At 42.6% G+C, this 20819-nt stretch overlaps 1 protein-coding gene across 1 annotated transcript in view; it reads left to right on the top strand.

The window, feature by feature from the left end:
- wwc1 (WW and C2 domain containing 1) overlaps positions 1-14322 on the top strand; it is a 42372-nt gene extending 28050 nt beyond the window's left edge. The window contains exons 10-22 of the mRNA XM_071506046.1: positions 240-329; positions 2570-3249; positions 5630-5747; positions 6179-6349; positions 7746-7938; positions 8471-8614; positions 9029-9078; positions 10295-10478; positions 10602-10772; positions 10858-10950; positions 12747-12977; positions 13110-13228; positions 14119-14322. Of these exons, the coding sequence (XP_071362147.1) occupies positions 240-329; positions 2570-3249; positions 5630-5747; positions 6179-6349; positions 7746-7938; positions 8471-8614; positions 9029-9078; positions 10295-10478; positions 10602-10772; positions 10858-10950; positions 12747-12977; positions 13110-13228; positions 14119-14185 (2311 nt within the window). The 3' untranslated portion in view covers positions 14186-14322. The remainder of the gene's footprint in view (positions 1-239; positions 330-2569; positions 3250-5629; positions 5748-6178; positions 6350-7745; positions 7939-8470; positions 8615-9028; positions 9079-10294; positions 10479-10601; positions 10773-10857; positions 10951-12746; positions 12978-13109; positions 13229-14118) is intronic.
- The last annotated feature ends 6497 nt before the right edge of the window (positions 14323-20819 follow it).

Genomic DNA, 20819 nt, shown 5'->3' with positions numbered 1-20819 from the left:
CCCCCCCCCCCCCCCCGGCCTGTTTCCACTCAAACCATGGATTATATTAACAGCTGTTAATGGACTGGTTTCCTCCAAGTAAAGCTCACCCACACAGGTGACTCTGCCGTCACCTGAACACACATCAGCTGCTCTCAATACCCAATCACATCGCCGCCACTGTGTCACACTCACACCTCCAGTGTCAGCAGAGATGGAGGATAACGTCCAGTCTTTCTTTGTTTTTGTCATCATTTCAGGCTGCGACTTCACTGCAGAAGGAACAAGCTGGTCAGAGAGCTGGAGGAGATGGTTCGACTGGCCACATCACTGCACACTCAACTCAAGAGGTTCGTTCTTCTCTGCTCTGCTGTAAATGTACTAAAGGATCATCCTGTTTGTTATTAGATCTGTAGTGTCGTCCATCATTCCTGTCAGTAATAACAACATTGCACTAATACTGAGAACATGACAGCGTCAGTAAAAAGAAGTCGGGGTCAGGAAACACCAGCGGTTAGAGAGGTTAGTAACGAAGCTCTGGGTTCATCAAAGGGTGAGAAGAGAAATAATGACTGAAACTGTTGCTAACTTGTCTGCTTGTAAGACTTTAATTAATAATTAATAATTAATATTTAAATGATCAACAGTGTGCACAGCTGCTCCTTGTCTCTGTCTCTCCTCTCCTCTCAAACCCAACAGTTCGCGCGTTCTGAACTAACTGAGGTAATTAGAGAAGAAACACAAGTGTCTTTGAAAAATAAGATGAATAATGATCTAGAGCAAAGGAAAAAAACTGTGTCACAGTTTTTAATGTTCACTTGCAAAAACACTTATTGTGTTACGAGAGAAACAAACAGAATAAATAAAGCAACTTCCATCCAAAATTTGACATTTATACCTTCCCTGAATATTCATGAAAACAATTAATGATTCATTGAATAACAGTTTTTCACTCATTGTTTGTATTACAGTTGTATTATCGCAGAATCTCCTCCAATTCTTTGACACTGAGAAAATGAAAAGAAAATTAAAATTATTTAAGAGAGAAAAATGAAAACATGTTTCAGTAAAACCCTGCAATAAGCTGCTGTATCATACTTTATCATGTCCAAGTCCAGCACTTGTTCTTGGCAGGTTATTAACTCACAGAAGACCAGAATTATGAGTTTAATATCCATTTATTAATTGCAGTTATTAGATTGCAGGCAGGTTCAGAGAGCGGAGCTGTGCAGAGGAGGCTGAGAAATGTGGCTCAACTTCAGTATTTAACCTGTATTAACCAAACATTTGCTAAAGACCAAAGCCATTTGTTCTCCTGGCCTTTTTGACTGCACTGATGATCTCTGGGTAAATCTAATTCTGCAGCCCGACCAGAGACATGATGCAAGGCTGCTGTAAGAGGCGTACATGTCCCTGAAACGATAAATATTTCAGTCAGGTTTTTGAATTCAACAGTGGAAATCTGAAAGGCTGACATGAGCAGTGTCAGTGTCAGTCCTCCTCCTCAGGCCGGTCTCTCTCTCTCTCTCTCTCTCTCTCTCTCTCTCTCTCTCTCTCTCTCTCTCTCTCTCTCTCTCTCTCTCTCTCTCTCTCTCTCTCTCTCTTATGTTCTCATCTCACGACTCTTTCATCCCGTCTGTCCTCCTGGTCGGACGGACATCAAATGTCTCACCTGCAGACAGGAGCTCCACTGTTTCTGCACTAACGAGCCGCCCGGCTTTAATTAAGAGACCTGTTGATACAGAGTCAGGAGTGTGTGAGGAGGAGGTGATGAGGAGAGAGGAGGATGGACAGAGGGGAGGAAAATGACTCCACTGTCCTCCTGAGGTTTTCTCTCACATCCACTGATGACACCTCAGAAACATCTCAATATCCAATGAAATCTTCTGTAGGACAGTGTGTCTACAGAATATTTGAAACATGCTAAATACAGAAATACAGCATAACAAATAAAAATTAAAGGACCCATATTTTCAATCATGATGATTGGCAAAATTTAATCTGCAATGCTTTGTTGTGACATCACAAAGTTCCAGAAGTCCTGACGGCTGGTTTTAAGGCTCAGTCTCTGAATACAGGCTGTGTGCATTTCTCTGTGGACTGAGGCTTTGATACTGTCACAGTATTAAGATAGAACCTAGACCTGCTTTATAATCAGAAACACATTGACATCCACCTTTAGACTGGATGGAGCTTTTATCATTTTTTAAATCACCTCTCTGTCTGTGGTGCAGCAGACTGATTATTAAAGAGGCAGCAGAGGAGTTAACTTGGTAATGAATCAGATGGAGTTGCTGAGACTGATTTTTCCTTCATGGTATTTAGTCACTAAAGCTGCTCGTGTTCATATAAATGAGTCAGAGCAGCAGTAAATGACACATTCCTTCAACTTAGACCTGTTTTATAATCACAAAAGACGGGAATATGGGACCTTTAACTGCAGAAACCCTGTAGGAGACTCACAGTGTCGAACAAATCATTGTAGTTGCTCTGTGTGTTACATGCAACCGTCTGGAGTTCACATTACTTGATAACAACAGTTTTATTTTAATACACTGTTGATGTATTGTGTGTCATGTCCCCCCCCCAGCCTGTCAGCCAGCACCCTGTCATGTTCGTCCGGCAGCAGTCGAGGCTCGCTGACGTCCAGCCGAGGCTCTTTGGCCACCACCTCCAGCCTGGGCTCCACCTCCTCCCTCAGCTTCACTGACATCTACCTGGAGCAGCCCGAGCTCGCGGACCCGGATTTCCAGAACAAGCTGGACAGCCTCCTGCAGGAGGGCAGCCAGGGGGGCTACCGCCCCTCCAGCTCCATCACCACCATCCACGAACACGAAGTGGTGATGGGCTGCGGAAGGAGGGATGCTGGGAGGCCCGAGGGCAAAACAGGAGGGGTGGGCGGAGACATGGGGTGCACTGCTGGAGGAAGTGCAGGAGGAGGTGGTATCGGAGCGGAGTCGGGGTCGTCCAGGATCCAGGCCCTCAGACTGTCAGAGACCCCTCGCTCCATGAGCTCTTTATCTCCACGGTCGTCTCTCTCCTCGTTGTCTCCGCCTTGCTCGCCGCTGGTCACAGACACTAGTTTTCTGTCCGGTGAGACATTTGCCGGCCAGACGGGGGCCGGCGGATTAGGCCTGGACCTGGAGCTCCACAGCAGGCTCGCAGAACTGGAGCTCAGCCTGGACTGTCAGGAGCAGCAACAGGACAGGGGCCCAGCTGGACTGGAGGAGAAGCAGAACCTCAACACCACGCTGGGTGAGGAGGTCAAAGGTGAACAGGAAGCTTTTATTCCTTTATCCTGTGTCTCTTTATCCAAATGTCCACACACTGTCGCTCATAAACAGAGAGGGTCACATCATCACAGAGTCTGTCAGACAGGAGAAGCTGCTGTTGTGTGGTTTCATCACTTTTTGATAAATACCTGTTTAAATAGAAAAGTATAAATATAAGTCTCCAGTCTAAAATCCAGCATCTCTCAGTCACAGTGAGAAGCTGCTCGATGGTCAAATAAAAAAAACATCTGACTTGTCATTAAATCATCGAGTCTCTTATCCTCAGAACAATTGTGTCGCGTCTCGACGGCAGTAAAACTATTTTTGATACCTCATGAGGGCTGCAGGATAACGGTTGCAGTGATAATCCCAGTTAATAACATGAGATAACGACGACAATGATGATGAATTATATTATTAAAGCAGTTAAATGAAAGAGAGAGAGAGAGAGAGACCGCAGAGATGAGGGTGATGTAACAGTAGATATCACAGAAAACACTCCAATCCAAAAGTACTGGGAAGCAGGATAGTGTGTGTGTGTGTGTGTGTGTGTGTGTGTGTGTGTGTGTGTGTGTGTGTGTGTGTGTGTGTGTGTGTGTGTGTGTGTGTGTGTGTGTGTGTGTGTGTGTGTGTGTGTGTGTGTGTGTGTGTGTGAGTGAATGATGAGGAGAAATTTGATACTGTGAGTGAAACCTGATTGCTGGTGGGAGAAGTGAGGGTAGAGGAGAGGAAGGTTAGTAAGGTGTTGGATTGGATTACAGCTGGGTCACCTGTCTGTCGGTCTGTCTGTCTGTCTGTGTGTGAACAGACAACACCTGATGATTCCCCGAGCAGCTCAGTTCAGACTCATAAAGCCTCTTTTTTCTGTGACTTTCGGTGGATGTATTGATGTTCATTCACGTTGAGGGGGGGGCGAGACACAACATGAGTATCTTCCCCAAGTAGCCACAGGAAGTAGAAGAAAATAACAAGTGTATGTTAACTGTTTCATTTATTTACAAAGTGCTGTCTAATGAACTGAGAGTTCCAGCTTCAGGGAGTGTGTTCAGATGTGACTGAGCTTTCACAGAGAACAGCTGAGTGACAATGTAAAAAATGATATGTTGTGACCTTAAGGATCAGAAATGAATCGTGTGAGGGTGAGTTGAAGTTTGAACTGCAGCTGAACATGACTCAGCTTCTCAATGTGACTCAGGTGAAAGGTGGTCGAGGTGTCTGGTTTCCTGTTCACTCTCCGTCCCTGTTTCCAGGCTCTACCTGCACAGACAGGCCTCCCCCCCTGCAGCCCAGTGAGGCTGCGTCCAGATCAGCAGCAGCACTTTTTATGCCTCCGCTGAAGGCTGGAGACGTAGTTCCATCTGTCCCGTTCTCATGAACCATATCTCAGTCATTACTCAAGTCATCACACCGCAATTATGACAAAATTACCCACAAATGTTTAATATGTGATCTGACTCTGGATGAACAGGACGTAATCTGAGACCAGTCTGAGTGGTGGAGGGATACAACCACGAGGTATTGATTCTGGTTATTTAATGAAACAGTGGGGGTCCTGACACAGAGAGCAGGGTCATCCAGAAAAAATATGAAGGTGGTTGGACTGTTTGTGATCCAGTGGCTTTATCCAAATCAAATATCTGCGAGTGCACACTGCTGGTAGTTAGTTTTTTTAGCATACATTCTTTAACAAGGTGCTAATTCTACTTGACTTAGACTGCAGCTCCTGCAAAAAGCTGCTGCTTGTGTTCTGAAGTGTGAATACATCCTCCACCATCTGCCACCTCCACAGAGGAGAGACTCTGGTGATAGTTTACACTGCAGACTTCAGCAAAGCCACCATATCTTAATTACATCCCACAGCACAAAACAAACATATCTGAAGTGTTGACAGAGGCTTTGATCAGAATCAGTGATTCAACAAGTCGCTGTGAGCTGAGGTTTCCAAACATGAGCTGTCCCGGCTTCATCTCCCACTCTGCACTCTGCTGTCCTTCACTGCCTCGTCGGTCAAACTACATGTTTGACCAACATGTTTAACTTCTGCGTTTTTTCAGTGTAGAGACTCACTGGCAGATGAATTTTAAGGAGATTCTTGTTTAAATTATTGATGAAACACCTGAACATGATGCTTCTCAAGAGATGTTGCTGCACCCATGAGAGGTTGAAACCAGCTGGAGGAAAATAGTGTTTTTAATCGGGACTATTTTCAGTGGTGGATTAATCCACATTCAGTGCTTAATGAGTATTTCTATGGAATTTGTTGGCAGTAAGAAAAATCTAGACCTTATAAATCAATCAACAGAATGTCCAAGAAAACAATGTTTAATTCATTTACACGTATCTTCATCACTTTGTTTCCTCTCTCCCGGTGTCTTCAGACTCAGCTCCCCAGCTGCGGGGGACAGGGGCGGGGCCAAAGAAGATTGGCGTGACCTCGGCGGTATCTGATGAATCAGTGGCCGGTGATAGTGGAGTGTACGAGCCATCAGAACGCAGGTAGGATTTACCCACAGTGGGATCAATTTAGTAAAATACAACAGAGTTTTCATCGGACCTCTGCATCGTGTGTTTGTGCATCTGACACGTGCAAATTTGACTTTTTTACAATGTTTTTCTTTAATGTTTTCTAATATTTATTTTCCACATTAGTCTTGTAGAACAGTCTTAGGAACACAGTATATTTTATTTAACGTCACATATTACTTGTTTATGTGAGAAATAAACTTTGGAATCCTTGTTCCAGTTCCACACGTCATGTCGTCATAATTCAAGAATTATTTAAAAAGATTTCCATCATAAAAACCTCCTATCTCCCACATGCGTCATGTCAACACACAACAATAAACATTTGAGGACTCGGGTCAGTGTCAGGTTCAGTTATCATATACTCAGAAGTGTGTGTCTGTGTGTGTGTGTGTGTCCTCCAGGCCCGGCCTCCCTGCAGACCTCCTCCTGGGCTCCTATGAGGAGCGGCTGGTGCCCGGCTGCTCCCAGGTGCAGCTCGGCTTCCGCTACGAGTCCAGAGACCAACGCTTCACCGTCTACGTCATGCAGCTGTCCAACTGCAGCGCCCTCTGTCTGCCGGCCGACCAGAAAATGTACGAGCTCTCACTCTCTCCTGTTGATCAGACGACATTTTAAACGTACAAAGACAAGAGGAAGAAAAGAAAAACTGCAGCTGACACAAAGAAACAGGAAACTTCAACAAACAGACTGTTTATATATTCAAATCAGAAACAAGACGAGACACAGTTCCATGAAACACTTTGAATACACGTGTCTGTGTGTGTGTGTGTGTGTGTGTGTGCGTGCGTGCGTGCGTGCGTGCGTGCGTGCGTGCGTGCGTGCGTGCGTGCGTGCGTGAGACTTAAACAGTTTAAAGTGTTGACTCACTCCACAGGTGTGACACAGTTTGTTCATGCAAACGTTATCTGAGCAGGTGCTACATTACAAAAACATGTCATCACAACCAGACACAGAAATCATCTGTAGAGGCATCACTTCATGTTCCAATTGAATCATCAACCTTTTTCACAATTTACTGCGTTTTGTTTCAAATTACCGTCAGGTTGTTAAACAGCTGCGTCAGTCTTGGTTTATTTTGTCCTGTGGTTCACAAAGATGTCTCAGACTGGTCTGTAGTGTCGGGTTAAACACTAAATACTTTACCCCCAGATTAACTCAGGCCTAAGACCACTGTTACCATGGTAACGGTCTTTGCTAACATTATGATGGAGAGAGCAATGAGAAGGGACTTTTCCAAATCAGATTTTAATAATTTTTTTTTTCACTCTTCACTGAATTTCAGCAGTAAAACATCCTTATAACCTTATAACAAAAGACAAGCATTTCCTGTTGGTTTGATGTGGTTCCTTGGTCGGGCATTTATTTCTTAATTTACTCAGAATTCATTGTACCACAGTCGGGTTTAAGACAGTCAAGAACTAAACTGCAGTGTGCAACAGATGAATTCAGACGTGTATCTCTTGTTACATCGAAGCCACAGTCAGAGTCTTTGTGAAACCGGCCCCTGTTCTCTCTTGCAGATGTAGATATTGTTTGTTGCGTTACCAATGACGATTGTAAGAATATTTTTCACCTCCGGTACACACATCCTTCTAGTCTCGTGTTAAAGCTGGAGGACTCATGTTTTAATCATCTGAGATGTGAAACATCAGAGAGAAATAGAAAGTGTGTGTCTTGCTCATTGTTCAGTCATGAAGTCCTGCAGCAGCACAGAGTGCCTCAGGGTCGGTCTCCTGATGGCGGCGGCAGCTGACGACTCGGTTGCTCCGGCGTCTTCAGCCCCAGAAACACAACACTGAGCCTTGTGAGGTTTTTACTCAGCGTAGAGGCCAAGTAGTTCCACGACTGACAGCAGCCCAGAGACGTTCAAACACAGTGACGTGAAACAGTGACAGAGTTCTGCTGTGTACTGACGGCATCATGTGACCACACGGCCTCATGTAACACCTACACCTGTGTGTCCTGCAGGTATGTGCGCGTGGTGGTGCTGCCCTGCGTGGAGGCCACCCGCTGCCTCTTCCGAACGCGCGGCTCCCTACCGCAGGACGTCGTGGAGGTCAACGAGGTGTTCGGCATGCAGATATCCCACAGTGCACTGCGGCAGAAGACCCTGAGGGTCGACGTCTGCAACACCAGCAAGTCGGGTCACGAGGAGTGTCTGGTCAGTGGAGCTGCTCCTTCCTGCTCTTTTTTTGTTATTGTCAGGGATCACGTACAGAAACCATGACTCTTTAACTCAGACATATTTTCACCAGTTTTCTGTTGTTTCCCTGAGATAATTATACGCAACACAAAGACAAAGACATTTTAAAGAAACTGTATCTTCTAGTGACCAAATGGTTAAGTTGCATATCACGTAACTGCAACATCCACGGTTCAGCTCCAGACTCTGTTGCATGTGATGCTGTTCTGTCTCTGCCCTTATTTCCTGTCTGTCTCCGTAGACTGTCGCCCATCAAATAAAGGCAACATGCCAAAAAGAATAAGATAAAAAAATATCTCTTATGTTTTTGTTTGTGTTGTTCTATATGACAACACAATAATGACAATAGTCAGGTGCATTAATCACTAACTGGACGAGGGATGAGCAGACACCACAAGCCGCAGTGTTGAAAATAATTCTGTCTCTCTTCTTTAACCTGCCTCCATCTTCCTCCTCCTCCTCCTCCTCCTCCTCCTCCTCCTCCCTCCAGGCGGGAGCCCAGATCAGCCTGGCTGATGTCAGCTGTTCGGAGGAGAGATGCACCAAGTGGTACAACCTGCTGAGCCACGCCTACATGCCCGAGATCAGCAGCAGCAAGGACAAGGAGAGCCGAGCGGCGGGCGGCTCTGACAGGGTACAGAGAGGGAGACACTGTCACCCAGTGGACACATAATACAACCAAAAGAAATTATGTTGAAATAGTTTAAGTTTAGTCTTTTACGTATCTTTTACGTACGTATCTCAGTGATGATAATCTGCAGCTGGATTACAGTAAAACAGCTGCAGATTATTATCACTGAGGTCTGTTTCTACATTTATTAAACCAGAGTTACATTTAAAGCACTTGTATTAGGTTTGGATTAAACAGGAGGGTTTTTAAAGTTTAATCTGTCTGTGCCTGTCAGTGATTCTGTTTCTTGTCTTTTTGCCTGTTTGCCCCCCGTCAAGCAGAAAAATGAGTTTAATAAGAAGCAGTTCAGATAACAGAACATGGTTAACACACAGATATACATGTGTTTGGTCCTGATGTGTGTGTTCTGTGTTTCAGACTCGTGTTTCCAGCAGCGACACAGTTGGAGCTCCTGAGGATGACGAGTGGTGAGTGTTAACTTACATGTTCTGTGTTTTACTCACTGTAGGAGGCTCAGGAAATATTAAAACAGAAAACTGTTTTCTGCTACTTAACTTTTCTGCTTCAGCACATGTTTGATGGAGGCTGTGTGTTTTACTGCTTTAAATTTGCTTCACAGCTGCAGCTACTAGTTCAGATAAAGATTTGACAGTAAAGATATATGAAAGCTTATAAATCAATTACATTATTATTAAACAACAAAGAGAAATTTCACTGTGACTTCTCAGATGGTTTCATTCAAATATTAGCACAAAAAAATATATAACATTTAATTTAAAAAAACAAAGATTAGAGAAAAGTTTAAAGAAAAAAAAATGTTGCAGAGTTATTTTTTATTATTTTTTTTATCTTCTTTCTCTAATTATCATATGACCCCTTTATCTGGTGACCTTTAAAAGGGCCTGAGCCTTAGGTCCGGGATCACTAGACTAAACATATATATTCTTACAGTAAAAATACTCTACTTACTGTATTACTGAAAAAAGTCTCATGTATTTCTCTTGATTTTTTACTGTTTTAAATGTTGGACTTTTACACATGATGGAGCTTCATCCACCAACTGCTCATTCCTTTAAAATCAATTTATTATTGTAAATAAGACAAACATCCTCACTTTAAACTGTACGGCTGCAACAGTCAGTTACCACCTGAATGTTTGTGCAGTGACACACACACACACACACACACACTCACACTGAATGTTACCTGGCAGGTTCAGACTGTAAATAACTTTCCTCCTCCCTCCCTCTCCCATGATGATCACCATGTGTCCTAAGGTTGTGGTGACCTTAACACACACACACACACACACGCGCGCGCCGCCACACACACACACACACACACACACACACACACACAGGGAGGAGGAGGAGGAGGAGTGCACGTGTCTTGATTCACAGGAAGGGAAGAATAAAAGCAGCTTCTGTCTTTTAGTGACTCCTCGCTGTGAAGCTGAAATATTTGTAACTGTCACCTCATGTTCTCGATTTAAAAATCTAACATAGTTTCAATTCTAAACAAAGAGTCGTCTCTAAATAAAAAAACGTCAACAAAATAAAAGCTTTTTATTCACCAATAAAAACAGTCTGAAACAGGTCAATGATGACACTGATGCTCAGCCCTGAGTTCATTTTCTTCTTCTCTGTCTTATTTTCTAACTGCATCTCTGTGGTTAATTGTCAGGCATGGGGACCTGCTGGAGGGAGACATGTTTGATGATGAAGAAGGAAATGGCATGGAGGGAGTGGGGCCTCTGGAGGAAGAGGATGAGTTTTATCCTGACAGCAGCCAATGGGAGGGGGAGGAGGAGGAGGAGGCGGCGAGGGTCGCTAAACCCCCTCTGACAGCAGCAGCTATCACAGAGAAGGTAACTTCTGTTTGTTTTTTTTCAGTAGCTTCAGTCGTGTCTGAAGGTTCATGATGTAGTCTGTCATGTTTTCTTCTTCTTTCTTCTTCTCCTCTTTATTATTGTCCTGTGTTCTTCATCCAGGTGAACAAGGAGACGAGTATGGACGGCTTGTCGTCATCACACCACTGCTCCGTGGTTCGGCCCAAGGAGCGCCGGCCCGATGTCCGCCAGCAGAACCCCTTCATGAGAGGGAACACCATCATCCGCTCCAAGACCTTCTCCCCGGGACCCCAGAGCCAGTACATCTGCAGGGTAACGGAGTCAGGCTGAAATACAACAACATCATGAACATACTCACAGAGGGCCTCGTTTCACCGTTTCACTCTGTTCTCTTCAGATCAACCGCAGCGACAGCGACAGCTCCACCCTCTCCAAGAAGTCTCCGTTCGTCAGAAACGCCTCAGAGAGACGCAGCATGCGCATGAAGAAGGTAGAAACCAGTCACTGCTCTCATGTCTCATCTGCTGCTGTTTTGCTCCATGTACTTCACTATTCCTTGTTTCCATTGTACCATTTTATTGCTACACCAACTTCTTCTTCTCAAACATAAGTAAGAACTTTTTTCAGTATTTCTGTTCAAATTGATGACACAAACTGAATATGTGCATAAAATCAGGTGAAGAGAAAAACACCTGCGGTGTCAGAGACGGGGATCAGACTGTCACAAATTCTCACTGTGGCTTAAAAGACATTTTATACTAAGGCTGCGAGGCGGTGATTCTAGTTTTATTTGACTTGATAATTTCAAGAACTATGGGAAAAATAAGAATCTAATCAGATTAAAATCAGTTTAAAATGGTAAATGAAAAAATGTTCAACACAAAAGAATCATGTAAGTAAGTTTTTATTTTTTCAGTTGATAATTTTCCTTCATCGTGAATGTAATAAAAGCCATGTCACCACACATAAACCTACATCTCTATCAACTAGTGTATAAGATTATCTTTTAGATAAATATTGATTTGAATATTGATTACACCCTCCCCAAAAACAGCTTCATGTCTGTCACTGTTCACAGCTGACTGCTCTGTACTCAGATTGGTCAACTGTGCTGAACACAAAACAAAAAAAGCAGCAACAGCTGAACTCATTTTTCTTCCTGACGCTGCAGGTGAGTCGTTCAAAAGAAATATGAGAAGAAAATATGAAAGTCCTCATCAGACATTTAAACAAGTTTGCAAATTATTTTTTGTACCTTAATTTGAGAGGAAATGTTTCTGTTTTATTCTCATGGTAAATTAATAACTCTCTTCTCAGGTTAGTGATGCACTATATTATATGCTTTTCTGTCTGTCGTTTTTTTACTGGGGATGACAAAAACAAACTTGAAGTTGAAACTTAAAACCTTTCTAAAAAGGTTTGTTGGAGTCAAATGTAAAGTGGAGTCTTTCTGTTGAGGCTCAGGGGTGAATGTCAGTATGCTTGACTCCAGCTGTGACTCCAGCTGTGACTTGACTCCTGTCCCTCTGTTAACGCCTGTAAATCCTGACAGTTTAATAATGAAGTCAAACCTCCAGCTTTATCCACCACATCAACTGTTCTGCAGTCTCCTGACAGAGACGGAGCACTGACTCCTAGAGCTGCCCACTGACTCCCACTGAAGTGCCTCTTAATATTTAATAACCACCTGAATGTTTAATGCTGCTCTGACATTTGCCAGTTTCATTCATTCAGAGGCTCCCTCAGGGTCTCTCCAGGGGCTCGACGGCAGCAGGAAATTCACTTAAACACATCAGATACTGATGACAGTATTTGTCACTGTACACTTCATCATCTGTTTATTAAAGTAACAGCTTTTCAGCTTTGAAATATAGTGAAAACACCATTCCTACATCCATGTCTTAATAATGAAGCATCTTAGTTTAGATCTTTAACATCACCTGTTTGCTGCCCTGATGTGTGTGTGCAACAATTTTTATAATCAATTAATTGTTTCAGTTGTCGTTCAGTTTCAAGCAAAAATGTAAAGATTCCAGATTCATAAATGTAAATATGTTACTGATATTTTTACTTTTCTATGATGGTAGATTTAATATATTTAGATTCTGGACTGTTCAGACAACTAAAGAGATCCTGTCGCATTCTGGGAATTTGTCATTATTTTCTGACACTGTATTGACCAAACAATTCATTAATGATGTTAATGTATCAATAATTCTTAGTTGCAGCTTGTTGTGTGTTTGTGTGTGCAGCTCTTAACCGTGTCCTTCCTGCTCCTCTCCTCAGCCTCCTGTGCAGGTTAAAGGTCTGGACGGTCTGCTGCGGACGTCCCTGGACCTGGAGCTGGACCTGCAGGTGTCCCGGACGCGGCAGGCCCGGCTGACGCAGGAGCTGCGGGTGCTGCGGGAGCTGAAGGCTCAGCTGGAGAAGGCGAGGCAGCAGGGCCAGAGAGAGCTGCCCGCCTGGGTCCAAGAAGACGAGCGCTTCCGCCTCCTCCTCAAGCAGGCGGAGAAACAGGTGAGTGACCATGTCAGAACCCGTCAGTCCATATTCAGCGTTCAGGCCTGTTCACCAGTGTTTTTACCATACTAAGCTGTGAGAGGGTACATTTCTCCCCTGATCAACTCACCTGCTCATGGTCCTGTTCAGACTCGAGAGGAGCAGCTGCAGGAGAAGCGGGTGGAGAAGATGATGAGGGCAGCAGCCAAGGACGTCCACAAGATCAGGGGCCAGAGCCGCAAAGAGGTCCCTGAGGTCCAGACCTTCAGGTGGGAGAAACAACAGCTCAGGACACACATTTATCAAGTGTCTGAGAGAAGGAAATGAAGTGAAGCATTGTTGATCCTAATTTAGATCCAAGGAGTAAGATATTTAATCAACTTTCTTGACGAAGGAAATGACTGTTATCTTTGCTCCAGAGGTGTCCTAACCTCCTGATGGCGTTCAGGCAGAGATACAAGCCCTTATTCAGATTTGGATGTGTCACAGCTGCCAGTGTTTGTTCAGTAGTAAATCAAACTGTCGTCACTGGCACGGTTCCTCTGATAATGTGCTGATTCATTCATTTCTCCGTGAAGTGATAGAAAAACAAACTGCAGTCGTGCAAATCATTGGGTTGTTTTATTCATTCAGTCACTCATTAAAGTCCCGAACTGCAGAGTTTTATTTTTGCTATTGCTACATAGCTAACGTTAGCATCAACAGCAGTTTACTTACCAGTCTTGCTAAGAGCTTCAGCCACAATTGTATTCACAAGAGAAGAGGTTATAATCTGTCCTCTAAGCAGCTACTTCTTCAATGCAGCAGTGATGCTTCAGTGACTCGGTATCGGAAAAATTACAAGATGGGCAACTAGCTAGTTAGCATGCTAACTCATTCGAAGAGAAGAAGTGTTAGAAATAGAAGCAAAACTAGAGGGTTGCTGTCCACCTCTGGAGACAGATGTTGGTGAGTAAAGGAATGAGGTTTGATGCTGAATTCAGGTTTAAGCTAGACTAGTAGGTAAACAGCTGCTCATGCTAACGTTAGCTAGGTAGCAGAAGAGAAAGTGAAGGGAGCTTCATATATGACTGAGCTAAGTGTTGTTAGTCTCACTTTATCTGAAGCTCTTATTGTCTTCAGCTGCAGACTGCTCTCATTGTTTCCTGTTTGATTTCAGAGAGAAGATGGCGTTCTTCACACGAGCAAAGACCAGCATCCCCGACCTGCCGGCTGACAACGTGTAGAGAAGCATTTCAAAGTATTTCCCTCCCCCACCCCCTCAGTCTTAACCTGCTGTCCCCTCACAAATGAAGCAAATGTTTGGCGGTGTTATGAAGAATTTAAAAAAGTAATAATATGTTTAGTAGAAAAAAGAAAAAAAAAACATTCAAAACCGTGAAGAAACAACTTTTTAAGGAGCTCAGCATTTCTAATGTGGATAGTGTTCATTTGTAAATTAGTGACAGCACTGCTAGAGCCTCTGTCCGTGCTTCGCTCTTCTCTTCCACTCTGCTTCTGGCGTCGTGTTTCTGTTATTAACGGGCTGTTTATAGGCTTTTAGGTGTTTAAAATCATTCCAGCACAAAGTCACACAGCTGCACATGTGCGTACAAAGAGTTTTATACTAAAATGGCACATCTGGACATAAATATATAGATATATATCTATATATGTATTGATAGCACAAAATAAGATCAATAAACGGTACTAGAGGAAGGTTAAGCAACTTAAGCTGGTGATAAAACAACAATATATATCTATGCTTGAGATATTTGATTTTGACCTTCAAGTAATGTGTTTTTGAGCATTTTGAAAAAACTTAATATGCAGACAAACATACAAGCACACACAGCGTTTTTTATCTTTTAATTTAGTTTTTATTGTAATTTCCTCTGCAGACACTAATAGAAGACTCCGAAGGGGAACAGAGTATTTCCTTTATGGTCTCCTCAAAGTTATAATCCTTAAGATTGTTACACATCAAAACCCAGGTTTACACTACGTATGGCGACGGTTCGACAGCTGTGAGGTCGGAGGGAATATTTTGGGCTCTGAGAGCTCTGGAAGTAAAAGTGGTTTTCTCATCGTTAGTGACTGGACAGATCTGAAACTGTCTCGAGTGAATTCATCAGCTCCAAAGATGAATGACTGTGTTCAAAGAAGATGTGGTTGTTTGATTAAAAGGTCAAAGGTACGAGCATGAGGACATAAGAAGTGAAGTGAAGGTTTATCTCAGTTTATCTCAACATCAAACATCAGATCAGTCTTTAAAGAGCGGGTGGGGGGGGGGGGGGGGGGAGAAATCACAGCCTGTGGTTTCCAGTAGTTTAAACTGGGTCATTGTCAGATTCTGGGTCAGTTTTGGATTCAGTAACTATCACTGTGTTTTGCTCCCAACTGCGACAATGAAGTGATCTAAGGTTGTCGGAGGTCGACCTGGTTTCTAGAATTTAAGAACAGGTCTGAACAGGTCCAAATTAAATTCGGTGTCAGTGAGTTGGAGAAAAATGTTGTGTCTGAGGCTGATGTAGAGTGTGGACTGTGAAATGCTGGAAAACTGAAATGTTTTGCTGCTTTTTCATATGGCGAAGCATCATTATGTTGTCTGTGTAGCTGCTCTCTCTCTGTTTGAATCAGGTCTTCACATCTACTGTCGTCCAGTCCCCCTCAGACTGGGTCTCTGTTCTGTCTGGTCAAGTTTCCATGAGTCTGTTGTGAGTCAGGTCCAAATATTTTTTACTCTTAAAGACTTCTGAAAGTCCTCTTCTCTGTAACAACATCCTTTAGTTGTATTCACCGGAGGTTGTCCGGAGGCGGAGCAGAGAATCTCCGTCTGTAGGTCCTAAAATGAAGGGATTACAATATGACCCCGCCCTGACTAACTGCTTCAGTTTCACTACTGCTGTAGTTGCTGCTCTCTGCCACTGTTGGGCAGTGCTGTGACATTATTGACCCCCCCTCGGCCCTGGCTCTGTAAACCGACCGAACTGATGATTAAAGCACTTCCTGTTACCACCAGTAACCACAGGTGACTGAAATCTTAAGGATTATAACTTTCATAAATCAAACACCAACACAAACTGTATGTTAATGTAAAATAAGAGGGTCGATCCCCCTGAAGCTCGTGCACCATGTTGTCAGCACAGATGTTTGTATATAAGCATCATCAGCGTGTCCTCTGATCCATGATACCTGAGAGGAAAACTGCAGCGTGTCTTTACAGCAGGACCTGGATCTGATCTGATCAGCTGGTCTGAGGTGAGACTCGTCTTGTTTTAGGTCTAAAACTGAAAAGTCGTCATGATTGTCTCAGTTACACACACACACGCACACACTCACAGTAAGGTGTAGAAACAGCACTAACACTCAGGTAGTTGATAGGATAGTCTGCACTTTAAGAAACTTGAGGTAAAAGTTAAAAAAAGGAAAAAAAAGAGAAACCTGATGTGGGTTTTTTGGATCCAGAAACTTTTGCCTCATGCTGGAATGATTATTGATTGTTGAAGCACTCGATGATTGTCGACACACACACAGGAAGTGAAGATCAAATGTATTTTTGATGACTGTGAACTTCTTACTGATTGTATGATTGTTAAACTGGAAGTGACTAAAACCCCCCTCCCATGAGAAAACCTGACCAGTAGCCAATAGGAAGACAGAAGTTCTTCTGTGGCTCCTGATCTTCACTCTGATTGGCTGGTTAAAATATTTTTTTCCCCTGATGAAAACTCTGTTTATTCAGTTTTTATAGTTTGAATATTTCCTCTGTGTAACTGGATGTTTTGGATTCATATGAGTCGCTCTCATGTTTCTGTAACTGGACGATCTGCAGCTGAAGCTGTAAAGTTGAATCATGTTAACATGGTGCCCCAGCAAACTAACAGAGCGGGAACACTGGACTGAGATTGATCAGGTGACCACGAACAGCTGTTTGCAACATGTTTGCCATAACATCTTCATTTAAATTGATAATATGTCGATGTAGTGTTCACAGCTTGTTGAGATGCTTCCAAGTCAAACATAGTCAAACATACAATAACTGCGAGTTTAAAATGTCTCTTTTTGTTGTTTGGTGACGCAGTTAAATTTACTGACTCTCAACCGTCACAGTGCACGAGGACGCCGAGTTTTTAAGGATTTTAGAAGCTGTCAGACTGAAGGGCGACACAGTATTTATTAAGAGTTCAGCTGTAACCTGCAGCTGGATTATTTTTATGACAGAATGTAGTTTTTGAAAAGTTGCACAGTGCTGGTTTCCAGTGGGTGGAAAATGTTCCTTAAACTCTCTGAATGTCAAACAACATGACCTGATGTTTAAAGTGTATTTGATAATTACAGGTGATCACTTCTAAATGTGGACATGAGCCTCCATAGATAAGTAAAGATTTATTTATTTACAAAGTGTTTCAGGTTTAAAGGATTAAATATCAAACTGTAGAATATTAACAACATTTTAATTTACAAAACCAAAACTTTTTTAAACTTCAGTTTTAAACCTTTCCACAGAGTTTCCTTCAGTGCAGGAGGCTGTAACGTCGCTTCACTTTCTGACATGACTGCGTTTTATTTGATTGATATTCAGCTCAGTGAAGACTTCCTGATGCCGACTCCGGCACATCTCTGTTTACTGACAGGTGTGGGAGGTCGTTTGTCTTTGTCTTTCCTGGATGTTGTGTAGCTGTTGTAGTTGTTGGGTCTTTTATCAACACGTCGCTGGGTTAAATTAAAGCCCCTCCCAGAATCCTTTGCTGTTAGACTCAGGTGATAAACCTCATATTCATCCTGCTGATAACTGGACTCGTGTGGATCTGACTGTGTGTTCAGACCTTTTTCATCAGCTGTAATGTTTGTAATGAACTTACAGAAATCCACCAAACAATAATTCATGTTCAGAAACCTGCGAATTTAGAAAGAGATTATTGCCTCATTCTGTTGAATTCTTGTCAGATTTTTTTCCACATAAAGCACAAACAAAAGAAAGTAGCGACATGAATAAGTAGAAATTTAGGCCGGGAAATGGGAAAAAAATAAAACCACTGGAGAGTTTGTGGCTTAAGGAAGAACTGTTTACCTGCTTGGGAAATGTTGGAAAAATAAATAGGTACTAGGTGGAGGGACCTTTAAAGACAAGTAAATTGCATCCACTGGACCCAAAAAATAAATCACAGTAACAGTCTCACATTCACCAAGGAAACAAAATGAAGCTCTGTCAGGAAAAAAGGAAACAAGTGAAGAAGGAGGAGGAAAGAGGAAACTGATGAAAACAACAACGAGCAAAAAAAATAAAAAATAAATAAATAAATTTTAACTGTAGAAAAGTTACAAACTCAGAAAGTCTTAAAGTCTAAAGTTCAGGTTCAGGTGGCTTTTCACCAGGATCCCACTGATGCTGATGAATAAGTGAAAATGAATCACAGGCGTCCAGATGTGCTGAGGTCACGAGCCGCTCGTTCACTTGTTGCTGGGTCACCGTGTTAACAGGCGCCGTGGGTTCGCTGTGGTAAATCCACCACACGGCACAAACCCTTTCATTCCCAGTGTCAGTGAGAATGTATCTGACAGAAACCAGCTGCTGCTGCATCATTCCAGATGTTTCTCCTGTTCACAGCAGCTCATAACGATGCTTGAACTTTACATCAGATCTGTCTTCACATCTTTTCATTTTTATTCTCAAACCTTCGCTGAGGAGTCCCAACAATTGAAATTCATCTTGTTTTCCAGTAGATAAAAACTGTTAATGTGTAAAAGATAGTCACAACACATTCAGGTAGCAGTAGGAACATTTTGCACAAATGTCTATTAAAAAAAAAAAAAATATCCCACACACCGAATAATCAAACAACACTATGACTCATCAAGCTCTGTATTAAATTATAAATACAAAGAAAGTGAAACTTGGTGGGAGCTGAGTCAGATGCTGTGAGGACGTCGACACTGAGGCTGCGTTCACCTGCAGGAACTAAACACCTGGTTGATTCACACCTGAGATCAGTCTGAACTGTCACGGAGACATGGAGTCTCCTGCTCCTCTCACATACAGCACTACACCATGTGCTCTTCACAATGTGCTGTATATTTAGGTGCCTTTTGAGCATCTGGTCCAGGGACGACAGATGGAAATTGCTCTTCTAAGCTAACTCTCATTTATAACAGGCGAAAACAAAAAACAAAATGAATCCCACTGCAGTGTCCCTCCCACATCGTCCCTCTCTCTCCTCATGTTTCCTGTCCACCTCCCAGACTTAAAGCATGAGAACTAAGTGGTTGGTTCGGTAAAAGTGCGTCTGGTTAATTTATCGCGTCTCTATCGTAGCTTCTTGTTCAGGGTCCCACAGGTTTTAACTCTCACTCGTCTGTTCTACCTTCATTTGTCCATATTTGAAACAGCCCGTGTACAGACCGTCATGGACAGTGTCTGTGTGTGTGTTTGTGTCACATCTCCAAACATTTGTGGTTTTACATGAAACTTCACTGCCTCTAAATCTGACCCCAGTTCAGACTGAACACTAAAAAAATCTACAAGGCATCGTGACAAACTGACAAAACCATGTGAATTTAGACCCGACTGTTCAGACTGAGGTCACTGCCCCTGAAGGAAAGTGTCTCAAACCAGAATCTAACTGTCAGAATTAATTCTGTTTTTGTTTTTCACAAAACACGTGTTAGAGTCAGGGAGGAGAAGCAGGTCAGATTTCCTGCGGGGTGAACGCAGCCGTGCACTCTGAGGGTTTTACTGCAGCAGGAACGCTGTGACTTGAATGAAAGCCTTTGGAGTGATGAAAGAGAGAGAGAGAGAGAGAGAGAGAGAGAGAGTGCCTTTGGAGAGCAACATGGAAGCTGTTATTGTTCTTTTCTTTTCTTTGCCGCCATCATGTGATCTGAGAAGCTGAATTAGAGCGAGTAGATGTAAAGAATAGGACTGTGTGTAGTCTGAGGAACAGCACTGTCTGTTTTTAAGTCCGCTCACCTTTATCACGATCGACCGAATGTTGTTTAACCTTTAAATCAAAAGTGACTCATTTATACGTAACAACATCTGGATGAAGGAATGTAGGTTTTTGCTACGAGAAAATCACAAATCATTCAGAGATAAAAAACAAATGCTGTTAGTCACAAATGATTATTTTTTTCATCTTGTAGGTTGTGATATAATTCTTGTTTGTTTTTTGAAGTTCAAGTGCATTTTTTTTTCCTCGTTTGATTATTATTTTTTTTTTATTCTAATGAATCTGTTTGTAATACGACTGGTGATGAACCTGGTAGTGTGTACGGAGGCGGCTATGAGAAACATACAGCATGTATTTATTGCACTTTTTGTGATTTGGGTGTGCTTTTCCTGTTTTTCTTTTTATCGCGAGAGTCCCGAAAAGCTGTGAATTTTATTCTCAGACACTGTACTGTCGACCAGAGTTGTAAATATTTCACCAGCACAAAAAAAAAACAACGATATGTTTTGTAGTTTCACAACAAATAAAAAAAGTTCTTCTCTTCTACCTGGATGTGTTATGTAGGTTTTTGTTTCTTATTATTGTTTCATCATGCTCAGAAACTGCATTTTGTTCCACATATTCTGTTGCACATTTCTTTGAGAATGAAGTTGTGGAAAGTTGCAGTCAGGACTTTTAATTGATTATATACATGTTGGATAAATCCATTTAAAATCCAACTGTAACTACGAGCTCACAGCAGCATCACAACAAAGAAATAAAATAAACCCAAAGTCATGAAGCACAACTCAACTTTAATGCACACTGACAATGAGGAGCAGCTGCAATATAAAATCTATTCATTAAAAGAAGATAAAATTATGAATAAATATTCAGAAAGAGGAGACAACACAGAGCCGGGACTCTACACACTGACCCCCAGCAGGTGGCG

Source organism: Trachinotus anak, unplaced genomic scaffold, assembly GCF_046630095.1.
Source record: "Trachinotus anak isolate AG129_WGS33_773 ecotype Australia unplaced genomic scaffold, CSIRO_AGI_Tana_v1 ptg000020l, whole genome shotgun sequence".
Taxonomy (NCBI): domain Eukaryota; kingdom Metazoa; phylum Chordata; class Actinopteri; order Carangiformes; family Carangidae; genus Trachinotus; species Trachinotus anak.
This window is presented reverse-complemented; position numbering and strand designations above follow the sequence as displayed.